The following is a 16,876-nucleotide window of genomic DNA, read 5'->3' as shown; positions in this document are numbered from 1 at the left end:
GATTGTTTCAGCAGCCATTTAATGAGAAGACTTGAACCAGGAAGCATTTAATAATTATATCTAATTATTAAACTTTGGTCCTGCATGGATTCTCTCCATAAGCAAAGAAGATATATAGATATAGACAGATATAGATAGATTTTTTTTCATGTTCTACTAAGTTAAGGTCCTATGTGTCTTGTGTTACAGGTAGAAAATGGAAGACACCTGCCTCATCACTCACATGAGACTAGCTGGGTACAGTGGCTGACTTCTCAAAAAGGGGCACCCAGTAGGAACACTGGCAAGGAGTAAGATAAAGGTAAGGGCAGAGTTCAAAGTGTAGTAATGAAGTAAGACCCATGGGATAGGTTCCCTCCTCAGTTAACTGACTTTCATACACACACACACACACACACACACACACACACACAAATGAATTAGAAATCTACTTGGCTTTCTTTCTTTACACTCTGCCTTTTCTCACATTTTATCCTTAGCCACTCTCCTCACAACCCAAACATCCTTGGGGAGCAGCGATCATACAGAAGAGGAATCCAGCTTAAAATGTGCAGTAACAATCCATGCTCTTTACTCCTCTCTGAAATATCTCTGATTTCATCCTTCAGCTCCCTCCAAATTTCACTTGCCTAACATCAAACTCTTCTCTGTGAGTTGTTCTTTTTTTTTTCACCCCAACTAGCTTTTGAAAGCTTTTAAAAGGAAAACATTACTTTCATCCTCTGCAGTACAAGGTCTACAGATCAATAACCCCACTGGGTAAATCTTAAATGAATCACACTGAGGTGATGCCAAAGGAGAAAATAAAAGCTGGGAAGCTGGGGACAGGGGAGAATGTGGTTGAGTCACTACAAAATTGTCAACACTTTTATTAACTCACACATAGAATTGGCCAAAATGAGAAATGTTGACCTGTTGAAATATTCACTTTATAAGCTAAATAATGTGATTGAATGTATAAAAGAAAATGAAATTAAAAAAAACAGTAACTCAAATACACATACACACACACACACACACAAACACACACACACACACACACACACAATCAAGAGGTGAGCTAGGGGCTTTACTATTAAAATTGTAATTAATAAAATAATTGTAAAAGTTTCTCCTCTCTTCATATCTCCCCCTGTGTGTGAGAAACAAAATTCAGGGAAGCTTTCACTGCTTAATGAGGAGCAGAATTGGGAAGCCTCTGAGGCTGGGAATTCCAAGAATAACTTGGATTGCATCTAACTCATGGGATGAGTGAAGATTCTTATCCTTTTAGATTCCTGGAGTCTAAAATATCAAACAAAAATGTATAAATATGTTTTTATTCAATATGCACTGTTGTTTGTCTACTAATCCTAGGAATCTAGTTATAATCTAATGTTTTTGAGTTTTCTCATTCTCATATGCAGGAGACTAGTATTTAGCAGGGAGAAAAGATTATCTTAAGATATTGTGTGAGTAGACGAACAACATACAAAATAAGGTGACAACAGAAGAGGTAAAAGTTACCAGAAGAAAATGCAACAATACCTGAGAGACTCTAGTGGCCTCTTCTAGGAATTTTTTCATTTCATCCTCAGAGAATACCACATTCATGGCAGATCCACTGGGAAAAGATGGAGGAAAGCAGGTTAGTTTCTCTTACCACTTTGGAAGTAATGCTGATCATACCCAATTGATTGACCTTCAGAACCACTCCAAGAAACATCCAGTTTCAGTCTGAGCTAATAAGTATCTTTCTGTAAATTGATACTTACTCCATTTACTCACTATGATAATCAACCAAGTAAATAGTCACTGGAATTAGGGACAGAAAAAGAAGGTGAGACCCATACTAATGTCCAAGGGAACCCTAAAGCTCTGGAGACCACACATCCCCAGGGATTGTTCTTTCTGATTTACTGTTTTAACTCTCTCCTGGTTCCAGGTAATTCTTAAATCTTAACAAGATTCAGCTCAGAGCCTAATTTCTCTAATCCTATTTCTTCCAACTTTGTTATCAGTATCTAATGTTAACCAGGGCTATGTTGCCAAACAGGTAGTTCTACCTCAATCAGATTGCAAAATAATCAATTTTATTAACATTTGCAAATACAGTATGTGACTGAAACATATTTAACTGTGTCCTTCTTTCCAAGTAATTGAGACATGATACTAACTAAAATCAATTTATTCTGAATTTTGACATTTTCAAAATGAAATGGGAGGGGAGAAAAAGAATAGCAGTAAAGAGGGGAACAAATAAGAGAGAAAAATATTACTTTCCACTTCCCTCTAAAAAGAAGTATTTTCTTGTGTCCAACACAAAGTAATGACCAATGGTTAAGATGAAGTATATACTCTTAATAAATACTCTGATTTTAATCACTATGTATTATATTCTCATGCCAAGAAATAGCATCAGACCTTATGAAGGTCACAAAGGTACTCCAATAAATAGTAGTATTTTCTTTACTTTTTTTTTTTTTTTTTGAGGGAGATATTTTTGCTATAAGGCACGTGTGCTCGCCAGAGTGACAGAGAGAGACAGACAGAAAGAAGTCACCCCCCCAGGGGGGTGACCACAAGCCTTTATCCTCCATTCTCCTCTCAGAATTTTGGGCATGCACACACACCTGGCATGAGCTTAAGCTACTGGGTCCAGGACTCACACTGCAGATGACTGCATGTGAGTCCAGCAATGTAACCACTACACCATCTGCTGGTCCCTACCTTTCAACCTTATTACAAATTTTTACATTAAAAGCTTTCAATTGCTTCATATGTTTAAGGGAACAATAATACTGATAATTTGAGTATAGGGAGCTAGAATAAAGATATAGATTCAGAAAAAAAAAATCTTACCACTTTGGAAGTAATGCTGATCATACCCAATTGATTGACCTTCAGAACCACTCCAAGAAACATCCAGTTTCAGTCTGAGCTAATAAGTATCTTTCTGTAAATTGATACTTACTCCATTTACTCACTATGATAATCAACCAAGTAAATAGTCACTGGAATTAGGGACAGAAAAAGAAGGTGAGACCCATACTAATGTCCAAGGGAACCCTAAAGCTCTGGAGACCACACATCCCCAGGGATTGTTCTTTCTGATTTACTGTTTTAACTCTCTCCTGGTTCCAGGTAATTCTTAAATCTTAACAAGATTCAGCTCAGAGCCTAATTTCTCTAATCCTATTTCTTCCAACTTTGTTATCAGTATCTAATGTTAACCAGGGCTATGTTGCCAAACAGGTAGTTCTACCTCAATCAGATTGCAAAATAATCAATTTTATTAACATTTGCAAATACAGTATGTGACTGAAACATATTTAACTGTGTCCTTCTTTCCAAGTAATTGAGACATGATACTAACTAAAATCAATTTATTCTGAATTTTGACATTTTCAAAATGAAATGGGAGGGGAGAAAAAGAATAGCAGTAAAGAGGGGAACAAATAAGAGAGAAAAATATTACTTTCCACTTCCCTCTAAAAAGAAGTATTTTCTTGTGTCCAACACAAAGTAATGACCAATGGTTAAGATGAAGTATATACTCTTAATAAATACTCTGATTTTAATCACTATGTATTATATTCTCATGCCAAGAAATAGCATCAGACCTTATGAAGGTCACAAAGGTACTCCAATAAATAGTAGTATTTTCTTTACTTTTTTTTTTTTTTTTTGAGGGAGATATTTTTGCTATAAGGCACGTGTGCTCGCCAGAGTGACAGAGAGAGACAGACAGAAAGAAGTCACCCCCCCAGGGGGGTGACCACAAGCCTTTATCCTCCATTCTCCTCTCAGAATTTTGGGCATGCACACACACCTGGCATGAGCTTAAGCTACTGGGTCCAGGACTCACACTGCAGATGACTGCATGTGAGTCCAGCAATGTAACCACTACACCATCTGCTGGTCCCTACCTTTCAACCTTATTACAAATTTTTACATTAAAAGCTTTCAATTGCTTCATATGTTTAAGGGAACAATAATACTGATAATTTGAGTATAGGGAGCTAGAATAAAGATATAGATTCAGAAAAAAAAAAACAAGAAAGGAAGTGTAATCATCAAAGCTTTTTTTGTTTCAATTTGTCTTTAAATGAATACATGTTATTTAAATTAATCTACACTAATTTCCTCTTAGACATAGTATTGTTAGACTGTGGTTTATGTAAAATGACATTTAAATAAAAAGGAAAGTTTTCCACCTCATTTAAAATTTTTCATTATTTTAAAGGATCCCATCTCAAATTCCATTTACACTTTCAAATTGTGCTCAGCAAATTGTGTTTATCTTATTATCCTCTGTTCAGTGAAGTAGTTCCTTACATGTGGTAACATCTGAAGAAAGAAAGTGATAATTCACAACTTCTCTTTTGATGATAGAATTTGCTTTCAAAGTTTAATATAAAAGATCCTCACTGTCCATGTTCTTCACCATCATCATTTATCTATTAAAAACTCTGAACTCCAGAACTCAAAATTTCAAAGCCGAAGTATCTGTCAGAAGATGCTTCCACTAGTCAAAAACAACCTGTGATTTGTGAGTATCAGAAAACACGCTTGCCAAAGAAACCCCATTTTTTGGTGTATGTGTGTGTTTTTTATTGTCCTGTTCTCTAATGTAAAACTACCCTCTCTCAGCAAGATGGTTCTCAAATCCACTCTTCTAGATATGGTACAGCAGTCTCTGTGTTGTCACTTCCTGTAGGAAAAGCTAAAGGACCATGCATTATTCCTCAGACTAGTTGTAATAGTTTGGAGATGCTCAATGGATACACAAATTACTCCATATTGAGGCCTAGTGCTATTAGAATTACAGCATGCATTTCTGTATCTCCCAATTTTTAAATCATTGTTTTGGACAATATATTACCTCAGAACATAAGAAGGTCTCAACAAGCAGGGATAGCCCACAGACTTTGCAAATTCCAGTGCTTCATTCTAATTAATAGAAATGACAACAACAAATGTATGAATAGTTCAAAATGCACAATAAAAATGCAGAATGGTATCATTAGATCAAGTGGTAACCCAACTCTTTTTTATTCTTTCTCTCAAAAGACACTATTAAAATGTAAATTGGACATCAAAATACATAAAATTCCTAGCTTCTCATTCCAAACATCAAATCTGGTTCAAAAATAATTTGAACTTCTTTTCATTGTCTGAATCTCAATGAGAATACTGCTATCAATTTATAATCAGCATTTAACTGCAATCATGGAAATAAGGAAGCTTAGTAAATTTACTAAGCATAGAGCATTTTGCCTGCCCTGTAGTTAGCATCTCCAGTAGTTAACATTCGGGTTTAAAGTCTTCAAAAAAGAACATTAAAGACAAACACTCATTTCTTTTCTTACCAAGGTATTAACAGCTTTCCAGGGTGCCTGAGCCACCTTCAGCTCATCTAAGACGGCTGAGAAGATAGAGCGATCCTCAGCCCTATCAATCTGCAGAGGGCTTGTGCCCATGATCTTCACACCATTCTTGTATAGAGGGACTGCCAGGTTGTTTGGAATCTGACCCCCAACTGATATGATGCAGCCACCACATGCCTGGAAAAAACATCCAAAATATTGGCCATTGGAGAAACTTTATCATCAGTAGAACTGACAGTCGTACTAATACAGCTTCCGTTTCCTTACTGACAATGTTTAACCTCATTAAGATATGATCCCTCCTATCAATGGATAGTATTAAACTATGCCACAAAGAAAAAGGATAGATTCAGTTTTGTTTTGTTTTGTTTTTGGAGAGGTTTTTTCTATAGGCCACAAGCATTCACCATGAATACGGAGAGAGACAGAGAGATAGAAAGCAAGAAATCACCTCCCAGGGGAGATGGCCATGCCACAATCCCTTCTCCTCCATTCTCCTCTTGGGATCTTGGGCATGCATGCACATGTGCCCAGAGTGAGTTTAAGCCACCAGGTCTGGGACTCAAACTGCGGTTGACTATATGGAAGTCCAGTGACTTACCCATTCTGCCAACTGCTGGTCCCCTCAGTTTTTACTTTTTAGAAACTTACATGCTCTAATATTTCCACACAACTACCTTGAGTATGCTTTGCAATATGAGTGACAAATTATAAAAGAAAATCAAGTCGATGAATTTGCAGTATGAACTCTGTACTATAATTATTTCCTTCCTAGATTATGTTGTTTTTTTCTTAAGTGGATAGAGATTTCTCCTCCCACACTCCTCCTGTACCCATCAACCCTGGCACTTCACATTCAGACTAGGAATCCTCCAAAACTACTTCATCTAGTTACCCCTAGTAGGAGTTCTAAAAAAGTTCCCATCCCTAGAAGATACAATTTATTCTTTATTTTTAGGACACTTGAGATTCTCTAGTGTTATCGATCATAACCCCTCTCAGTACCAGGAAGAGTACAGTACTCATTATCCCCAACTGTGTATTATAGCAAAATCACACCATGGAAACTTCCTTAGCCATTGCTTATTTTCTTTCACTCTTCTCTCCTAACTTCTAGTCACCTCTAAAATCTAATCTACATCCCACCTACTGCTTGGGTGACATAGTCCACCCGTTTCTTTCCTTTGCTGCAATCTTGGCACATATAAACAGTACCCAGTAACTAATTTTTGTTGCTATTTCCATACTACTTGCTTTATAAGTGATGTCTGAATCTTTAGCCTCAATTCGTATGTCTGATTAGTATAAGACTTTTTTACTTAAAATCAAATCTCCTATTAGTAGTCAAAACTTCAAGATTGATACAGAAAAATAATGCATCAAATCTTGAAGTTCCTCAAGACTGATGCTGTAGTAGTAAGAGTGAGCCCGTGCAGGATGGTGGGAAATCAGATTTGCCATTAGAAGTCCCTTCTATGTTCCGTTCCCTCACCTTGAGGTTTATACACTTATGATAATGCTTGCTGCTACAGTTTTAATTTGTCTTTCAATCCATACTGAATATCATCAACAATCCAGACTGAAGTCTTCTATTTTAATCTCAATCCCCTTTCCTGATTTTACTACCCGCACCTCCTTCCAGGCTGGAAGCAATCTCTCTCCCAAAGCACACACTTTTGACTGCTGTGATTCAGTGAACCTTACACTTTGCTTTCTATTACTTGTACATCTGCCTCACTTTTTTACCATGTTTTAATCACCTTTGTATTGCCATAGCTGCTCAATAAATATTTGAACGAATCAAAAAAAAAAGTTTTGTGTTGAAAACTTAATCCCTAATGCAACAGTGTTGAGAGGTGAGACTTTAAGAACTGATCAAGTCATGAGGAGTCCTCATGAATGGATAAATGCCATTACCTTAGGAGTGGCTTAGTTACTGTGTGAGTGGGTTCCTGATAAGAGAATGAATTCAACCCTTTCTCTTGCTCCTCTCTCTCACTCTGTCTCTTCCTTTCTCTCCTCTTGTGCAACTGCTTTTCCATTCATGTAATGCCTTCTGCTGTGCTGTGACACAAGAGGGTCTTTACAAGAAGCCAACCCTTCGATCTTAAACTTCCCAGCCTTAAGAACTATGAGAAATATATATATACTTTTATAAGTCACCCAGTCACTGTAATTCCATTACAGGAGTACAAAATGAATTAAGACACCTGCCTACTTTGCAAGATTGCTATGTAGGTTAAATGAGTTAGTAAGAATTAAAGATCCTATACACTTAAAGTATAAAATAAGACATGACTATTAATATAAAATATAATATCTGATGGGCCCCTCAATGAAATTGGTTAAGCAACTGGATCACACATGGCTGACTGCATGGTTCAAGTTCTGAACCTGGAATCTTAAAAAAAAATACCAGTTCCATAAGTTTGCATGCCCAAAAGCCTGAGAGGAAAATGGAGGATTGTGGTGGGGCCATACACTCCGGACGATGTTTTCTTACTTTCTCTCTCTTTCTGTTTCTGATAATGCATGCACTCCATCACGAAAGTAAAATAAATAAATAAATAAATAAAATCTGGTAGGGCATTAAGGTTGGCATAATTTTTGTTTGCCCTAATGATCTACTAATAAATATTGGTAGAATTACTGAAGTAGTACATATGTCCCAAATGCATTTTATTGTTATTTGAAATCATCCTGAAATGAGAGCAATTACAGTACTGCCAATACAAACACCCCACCACTGAGTTGTTAAAGGCCTGGTAAATACTGGAAATAATAGCCCGTCATGCTGCATATTTATAAAGCTACCTGAGCTACTCTTATCATCACATAAAAATGTTTACTATACATTTTTTTGAAAAATCTTCAAAAAGGATTATTCTTCTTACTACAACATAAAAGGCCTTAATTAATAAAAAATAAATACTTTTCACAATAGCTCTATTAAATAGATATCCATTTTTCAAGAAATTAACTTCTCTTTATTGAGTACTTTGCTATGCATCCTAGACTAGCTGTTTGACCTTCCCAGTATTCTTCTGGGGTGATTGTCACTAACTCCATTTACAGCTAATAAAAGTGAGACTCAGTGAAGGTGTAGTGACTTGCCCATATCTCTTATCTAGCAAGCATGGCGCTGCTGTGTGAAACCAGTTCCATAACCTTGTAAACAATTGTGCTCAAGTAATATATCAAATATTCAAATCTTAAGCCAACTCTAGTTTCTGGCTGTTTTCAGAGGTGGTTAATACCACAGTTTAAGAGAAGAGCTGTTTCTAAAACATTCTTTTAGAAAAAAGGAGATAGAAAAATGTTCGGTGCAAAAACAAATTCTCATCATTGACCTCTAGAAATATAGATAGATCATGGCTGGGAAGATGAATTACACCTATAAGAATGTCTTGGGGTAACAACATGGTGTGCAATTTAAGTTTTGCCCATACAGCAAAAATAATTCATGCATGAGACTATGTTGGATGACGTTATTCTAGGACAGTTTCATGGAAGAATCCAATCTTAAATTGGTCCCAACTCCAAAGACAGGATTTGTAGGGACATAGGGACAAGAACCTGGTATCCCACATATGAAAATCACTTATACCTAGATAGTTTCCAGTACCCTACTGCAATAAAATATTCTACAGTTCAGATATTATTTTGGAGATTTCTAAACTATTTAAGCCTAAAATAATCTACTAGGCTCCCAAAATTCCATTCATTTTACCTTAGATTCATTTGTATCTTTTTAAACTATCTTAGTTCTCTATTTTAAACCTGATGTCCTAAGCTAACATAGCAGGTAACATTTCTGAAACAATATTCAAGCTGCCATCACACCAGATATTTATTTTCAAATAAATAACTACAAGGAAATGCTTCAAATTTATTGAAAACCTTTTTAATTTCCCCTAACCACATTGGACAGTCTTTATTTCTATAAGTTAAATGCTGTTTTGTGGATGGAATGCAATGTGGAAAAAAACTTATCTTCCTAACAAAAAAATAGCATTTGCTTTATTAAACATGTCCCTAAATTTTGCAGTTTCATGGATTATTAATTTACAAAATTCCACTACCTGAGCATATGCCAATGAGAAGTACCCTCCTTCATATTTCAGTAATTTACATTTTAGTAAAACATGTTTTATATTACAGGCAGAATCTGCAGATTACATTCAGTCACAATTAAACCAAATGCTAAAAATGAACACCAGTTCTATTTAGAGTCCATTTGTTTTCTAATGGGGTTTGCCTATTGCTAATTAATGTCTGTCATTAGTTTATTCATTTAACTCAAGCTGTGTTATAGAAGTACCATAGTATGTACATATACATATATGTGTTTGTGTGTGTTTCTGTATAGTGTTAGGACAATTAAGTCAAGTATGTCTTTTATGAAATACAGTCAGGCAAAGTATACACTGTAAAATCGAGAAAAAATATTCATGTAGGACTCAAACCAAGACATATCATAAGGTGTCAGATACATTGTCTGGTATTTTTAGAACAAGTTTTCTTGGTTTGTTTGTTTAAGAGAGATTTCTGCTATAGAACACACATGCTCACTGGAGAGTCAGAAACAGAAATTAAGAAATCATCCCCCATGGGAAGATGGCCATGCCACAATCCTGTCTCCTCCATTCTCCTGTTGGGATTTTGGGCATGCATGCCTATGTGCCCACCGTGAGTTTCCAGCTGCTGGGTCCAGGACTTGAACTGCAGTTTACTACATGGGAGACAAGTGACATAACCATTTTGCCATCTGCTGGTCCCACAATATTTGTAATGTTTAGTAAACAAATACAAAAATAATTGAGAATTGGATCTATAATAAGGCTTAGACATAAGAGAAAATTAATATTATTTGTTTAAATAACTTTTCAAGCCATGAGTCTTCAAAGGAGGAAAGGGGAAATGCAAAATTAGAACCAGACCTGTGTGCTTCTTATTCATTGTAACCTCTAAAGATTATTGCATAATTCATCCCCAGCAATTAAAGCCAGTAAAAGAGAAGGCAACATTGCAACTTCCATAAACAATGTAATAACTTTCAGCTTATTTATATCAAAGTAATTTTAAAGCACCTTTTTCCTGGTGGGGAATATTCTAAATAAAATTGTCATCTAGCAAATGGGACAAAGAAATGTGGTATTATCTGTTGAAGATAATTCGATAGTTTTATCAACTGGACTAGGGATAAATGTTCACATGTTGAACTAGTCACTTTGTAAGCTAAATAACATGATTGATCGTATAAAGGAAAATGAAATTAAAAAAATAATAATAAAAAGCCCTATAGACGGCAGACATCAACTTCTTGATTTCTTGACCCTTCCTTATACATTAAACAAATAAAAATCAAAATTTGAATCACTTCTCAGAGAGTAAAACCTATGAACACAATCATAAGGAATAAATGACTAAGTCTAAGGCAGCCCTTTATAAAGTATATATATTTAAAAAAAAAAACTAAAGGAATATATTACAGAATATTTTATATTTAACAAAATAAAAAAAGGTCCAATCCTCATCGCACAGTTGATAGCAGAACTGTCGTTGAAGTTCACATGCTAGAAGACACATGAGAAGACTCCAGACTTGCATCCTGGGTCTACCTGAATACTGCAAGCATCTCCATGGGCACAGCTATGGTACAAGCTAGCTGCAGGGCTGTGAAGAGGATCATGGCATGAAGACCCTTATGGTATGCCTCTCTCTCTCTTTCTCTCTCTCTTTCTGGGAATAAACGAACTTTAAAAAATAAACTATAAACAAGTAGGAAGGGAATTCCAGCACTCTTCACTCAACACCTAATGAAGATCTCTCCCAAAGCAACCTGCTTCCACCTATATGGCATGTGGAACTTCCCTCTTAATATTTTCTTTAAGGTTCTTCTTTGATGCCATGCAAACAGTCTTGGTCCAAGAGACGCATCACACTTTCTATCTTTCCCTGTAGTTATGTATCCTTGGGAAAGCCTAATTCTCTTCTAATGTCTCAACTGTGTGCAGTTATTCAAAACTTAGACATGCCTTCAACTTTCTGCAAATGTATTATAGAATGCCTTGGCTCCTACATCACTAGGGGCATCTTAAGTAGGACAAGGCAGTCTCCTACAGGTGAAGGCACACACACTGAAGACAGTGGAGCAGAATCTATGAGGAGATACACAGCAACCTCATAAAAGGAAACATGCAGCACATGTACACACACACACATGCCCATGTATGTATGATATGTGCATATGGTATATAACGGTTCATGCTGGATAAAGAATATAGCAGCAGAATATTGTTCTACTGTTCTCCAATATAATATTTTTAATGACGTTATAATATTTAGTAACATTATATTTCAAATGCCAATTAACTTTGAAGAAGGGCCAACTGATTTCTTTCTTTCTTTTTTTTGGAGAGGTTTTTGCTATAGGGCACATGCGTTCGCCAGAAAGACTTTGAGACTGAGAAATAGAAAGCGAGAAATCACCCCCCGGGGGGGGTGACCACACTGCAATCCCTTCTCTTCCATTCTCCTCTTGGGATTTTGGGCAGGCATGCACACACGCCCGGTGTGAGTTTAAGCCACCAGGTCCAAGACTCTAACCACAATTGACTACATGGGAGTTCTGCAACATAGCCATTATGCTAACTGCTCCCAGGGCCAACTGATTTCTATCATATTGACTTCAATTACAGTAAAATAATCTTATCAATAACCACGGGTAACTGCATCCAAAATTAGTCATAAAAGTTTTTAATATTGCCTTAAACCATTTCATGGGGAAATAATTAATTATACATAATATTTCTACTGGTATTGCTTGTAGTCCTTTTTAATATTTTAAGACAAATTCTTGATTTTTCACATATTTATATTATAGATTCAATTGTTTTTGTTAATGTCTTGAAAGCAGGAACCTGGTTTTATAGATGTCTCATCTGCTGAACCTGGAAATTGACAGATTCTCAAGAAATATTTATAGGATGCACTTGTTTGGATGTCCACCTATCTATCTGAAATAAGAGTCATTAGAAAAACCATGCCAGAGAGAGGACTAAAGAAAAAAAAAAGTATATATTCTATCTAATGGACCTATTTAATCGTATTAAATGGCTAGCAGGTTGGGGCTGGCAGGTAGCATGATGACTAAGGTGCTGGACTCCCACATGGCTGACTGTGATTCAAGTCCCAGACCTGGTGACTTGCTTTCCCACTCTCTCTCTCTCTGTCATATTGAAGAAGAAGAATAAATAAAATTAAATAAATCTTTAAAAGAATAAGAAGGTTAGCAGGTCAAGCCAAAATAGAGAACTACGATTATCCTAAATTCATCTATTTTTTTCTTTATAATAATAAAATCATCACATTGTTTTAGCAGTCTATTTTACTCTTTACAATGTGATTTAAACTATAATTCCATGTTGTTATCACAATACCTACATGGAGCATGCTTGTACATTTATATTACTCAATTACAAAAATAAATAAATAAAAGATGAACCACGGAATTTAAGTAACTTCCACAAATCAATGAACTTTCAAGTCAAAACTAGAATGTAGATATTGTAACTCCAATTCATTATGTTTTTCTCTAAATGACCTTATTTTACACATAGGTATGATTCTCTGTGATAAAAGATTGATTGTAATTACACAACTACTGTACATCACTCTGGACATTTGCAGTAATTATTTTTCTAACTGCAAGATAATTCCACGTGTTTTAAAGACTTACAGTAGCCTACTATTGTATGAATCCACAGAGGAGATACGCTCAATTGTATTGGAGTAGGATGGAGGAACAACTGTAAGAAAAAGCTTTAAAGAACCAAAATCACTCAGAACAGCATCATTGATCTTAAACTGAAGACTAATGGCTTCATCTGATGGAACAAGGAATTAACTGGTCCTTCGTGAGCGATTGACTTCTTTCCTCTGGGAACCATTCATCATTAAACCACATCATATGAACTAGAAAGAGGCTGTTTCTTGCAGGTCTAGATAGCCAATTAAATTATTCTGAAAAATATTTATAAGTGGTCATTTTATACTATTTAGTATGTGATTGGTCCATGTTACAAGTAGAGTGTTCAACAGATGGTATGCTTAAAAAGAAAAAGTGAAGTTTATGTATAAAAATATCACTGTGCTGGGGCCTCAAGAATATAAGGCTGGAGTGATTTTTATTTCTTTTTTAAAGAGGTTTACTACAAAATTAAACCACAGAAGACACTGGCAGCTATTCTCCTAAGGTGAATTACAATAGTAATCCACATACAGGGATACACATGTGTACAAAGTGTGCACGACATGTATTTTTCTTCATTCCTTTGTTCGTATTTACCTCTTGGTGATAGATGTCAAGGATTCTCTCCAAAGACAACTCTTCAAAGTACAGTTTGTCGCACTCATCAAAGTCTGTGCTCACAGTCTCGGGGTTGCAATTCACCACCACCGTCTTCTTGCCAAGTTGACGCAGGGTGCGGATACTGGAGACAGCACACCAATCAAATTCCACGCTGCTGCCTGTGGAGACATTGAAATTAGAAAAATGGATAAGAGGAGCATGAAGTTACAACAAAGGGAAGTAGAAATACATTATCAGTCTGTCCAAGTTCAGGAAGCTAATGCCTTCGACTCAATTTCTGAAACTCCAAAATATACATTTGAGACCCTTGAGGTACATTATATTAATATTAGGGGGAAAAAACAAGGACTAATTAAATAACAATGAAATGTTGGCCTGTTTTATAATCTAAATTCTGCCATAGGTAATCCCTATATCTGAGGTATTCAGATCCTCAATGTTAATGAAAGATAACTCGAATAATAAAAATAACTCTCATTTACTGAAAAGAAATTCAAAGTGAATATACTGATTTTGATACACCTCCCCTACACACACACACACACACACACACAAAGTGAAGTAGTGATAAGAATATGTGAGCTCTTGTTTTAGTCCTTACACTTAATAGGCTATATGAAGACTAATCTGAATGATCCCTGAGGTGCATTGCAGCTCTGAAATACCTTAACTTATTGGAAAGTCCTGTCCTTTCCAAGAATATTTTTTAAGCTTGGCAAGACCACCTCATGCAGCATAAGTGATCTATGAAGAAATCTGAAGTATAATAATGATATAAATGCCTCAAAATATTTCTTTACTGGGATGCCATAAAACTGAAAGTGCTAGAACTTGTACAAATTGTTTGTATTTGTCTCCTAAAAATTATTGTCAAAATAATATGGTGTCCAAATATAGTTAGGACCAGCAGTTGGTGTAATGGCTAAGTCACAGGACTCCCCTGTAGTCAGTCAATCACGGTTTGAGTCCCTGACCCAGTGGCTTAAACTCACATCGGGCATGTATGCATGTGTGCCCATGATCCCAAAAGGAGAATGGAGGAGAAGGGATTGCGGTGTGGCCATCTCCCCTGGGGGAGGTGATTTCTTGCTTTCTGTCTCTCTGTCTCTCTCTCTCTTTCTGGTGAGTGCACGCGCCCTACAGAAAAAAAAAACTCTCAAAAAAAAGAAAAACCCTACAAATATAGTAGTGTGTAAAGGCTTGTTTTGTATCCTATCATGTGGCCAATCTTCAAAAACATTCCATGTGGGAGTGAGGAAATTGTATAGTTTGTGACTGTTGAGTAGAAAGTTTCATAGATGTCAAGTCCATTTGATTTATGGTGTCATTTAGATTCTGTATCTTTCTGCTTTTGTTTTGTCTAGAAGATCTGTGAGGTGTTGAGAGTCCCAATGATTAGTGTGTTGGAGTCTAACTCTCCCTTTAGATCTAGAAGTCTTTTTTCATGTATTTATGTGCTCCCATGTTGGGTGCATAGATATTGATAAGTGCTATATACTCTTGATAAATTTGCCCTTTTAGTACTATATAATGAACTTGTCTCTTCTTAACAATCTGTGTTTAAAGTCTGCTTTGTCTGATGTTAGTATTGGAACTCTAGCCTTTTTTAAATTTCCATTTACATTGAATATCTTTTTTCCAGTCCATCACTTTCAGTCTATGTATATCCTTATCCATGCAGTATATTTCTTTTAGGTAGCATATAGAGGGCCTCTAGAGAGTATTATGTAAATGTGAAGTCCTAGGTAAATATCAGTTGTCACTTTACCAATGTGATATGGACCACAGCCCAGCACCATCATTCCATGATCATCAAAATTGATATCGTGCTCCTGCGGGGGAAAAGAAAGATATAAGAATTATGTGCTAGTCTTCCATTTAATTAGACTATATGTCCTGTCTTTTGATGAGTTTTTCTCATTCCTCTTGTTCATATACATCCTCTATTAGTCTCTAGAAGACTGTAAGTATAAAATATTATACAAGCTCTTCCTGTTTGTCAAAAATAGATCTACCTTAGTTTTTTTAAGTTAGTCATGAGAGCAGAGCATACTTGTAATCTTATAGAACCACTGTTATCTTTTTGCTTGTGTAATTTCCTTATTTTAAGGCAGTTCCTAAAAGTTTGATTACAGAAACATGACATCACATCTGACCCACATGATGTCAATGTTATTACCAAGACTTTGAAGAATCAAAGATGTCAAAAAATATATACTCTCTACTATGGATCATCTACTAACTATAGAGTTCTCTACATGCAGCAGTTAGGGAGTTCCTACCTGACCATTGTAGGTAACATAGAGGTAGTTTGTTACTGATGGGTATTCAGCAGCCAGTGTATCAATCTGCAAAAGAAAATAAACAAATAAGGACTATGTTATTCCCTTTCTCTATTATTCAAGACTGTGGATTTTTAATCTGCCCTTATATTCCTATAATACCTACTACTTCAAATATACAGACAGGAAAAAGTATATAAATTTAATTGCTTTCTAGATCTACAAATGGGAGAGAGAATAATTATACGATTAAGTTATCACTTTGGCAATAAATGGCTATACAACCCTAAGGCATTATTGGATTATTACAGGACTTCTCATGAATATGACAAAAGGGTCATACAGTCAACTGGCTACCAAGAAGACTTATCCAGCCAGCTGTCTAAAACAAGTGTACATAAAATCTAAAATCAGAGCAACACTCCCTGTGTGTAAAGATGTCTTTGGTTTGCAGATTAGTGCATATGATTTAAGTTACCTATGGCACTGAGGAATGGGATGACACAAATACAATAAAGCATGGGTAAGTGGTGGAAGAACAGGATCTTGCTGAACATATTAGGAAAAAGTAAATCAATTCAACGCTAAAGGGTCAATAGCTCAGCTTAGTGAGCAAGAATTTGAGGCTGACAGGGCAAACCGGTGTAAGGCAGGTGAAGCGGCCGAATGATTATAATTGCTGAGTAGAAAATATTTAGTATTAAGCTTGAGATCTGAGGGTAGCATATGCCCCCTGAGTACACAGAGAAAAGTCAATGGTTTTAAAGGACAAAAACCAGCTGGTGGTACTTTAAGCCAGCACAGTCCTTCCATTAAAAGCAAAAGGAAAAGAAAGAGAAAAAAAAAAAAAA

At 35.9% G+C, this 16,876-nt stretch overlaps 1 protein-coding gene across 1 annotated transcript in view; it reads right to left on the bottom strand.

The window, feature by feature from the left end:
- The window catches only part of CPS1 (carbamoyl-phosphate synthase 1), a 154,904-nt gene that overhangs the window by 30,052 nt on the left and 107,976 nt on the right, over positions 1-16,876 (bottom strand). The window contains exons 24-29 of the mRNA XM_027770163.1: positions 16,026-16,118; positions 15,512-15,575; positions 13,720-13,901; positions 5,352-5,546; positions 4,865-4,932; positions 1,528-1,603 (exon numbers count right to left, since the gene is read on the bottom strand). Coding sequence (XP_027625964.1) covers positions 1,528-1,603; positions 4,865-4,932; positions 5,352-5,546; positions 13,720-13,901; positions 15,512-15,575; positions 16,026-16,118 — 678 coding nt within the window. The remainder of the gene's footprint in view (positions 1-1,527; positions 1,604-4,864; positions 4,933-5,351; positions 5,547-13,719; positions 13,902-15,511; positions 15,576-16,025; positions 16,119-16,876) is intronic.

Source organism: Tupaia chinensis, unplaced genomic scaffold, assembly GCF_000334495.1.
Source record: "Tupaia chinensis unplaced genomic scaffold, TupChi_1.0 Scaffold000018_1, whole genome shotgun sequence".
Taxonomy (NCBI): Eukaryota; Metazoa; Chordata; class Mammalia; order Scandentia; family Tupaiidae; genus Tupaia; species Tupaia belangeri.
Note: the sequence above shows the minus strand (reverse complement) of the source record. Positions and strands in the feature narration are given on the sequence as shown.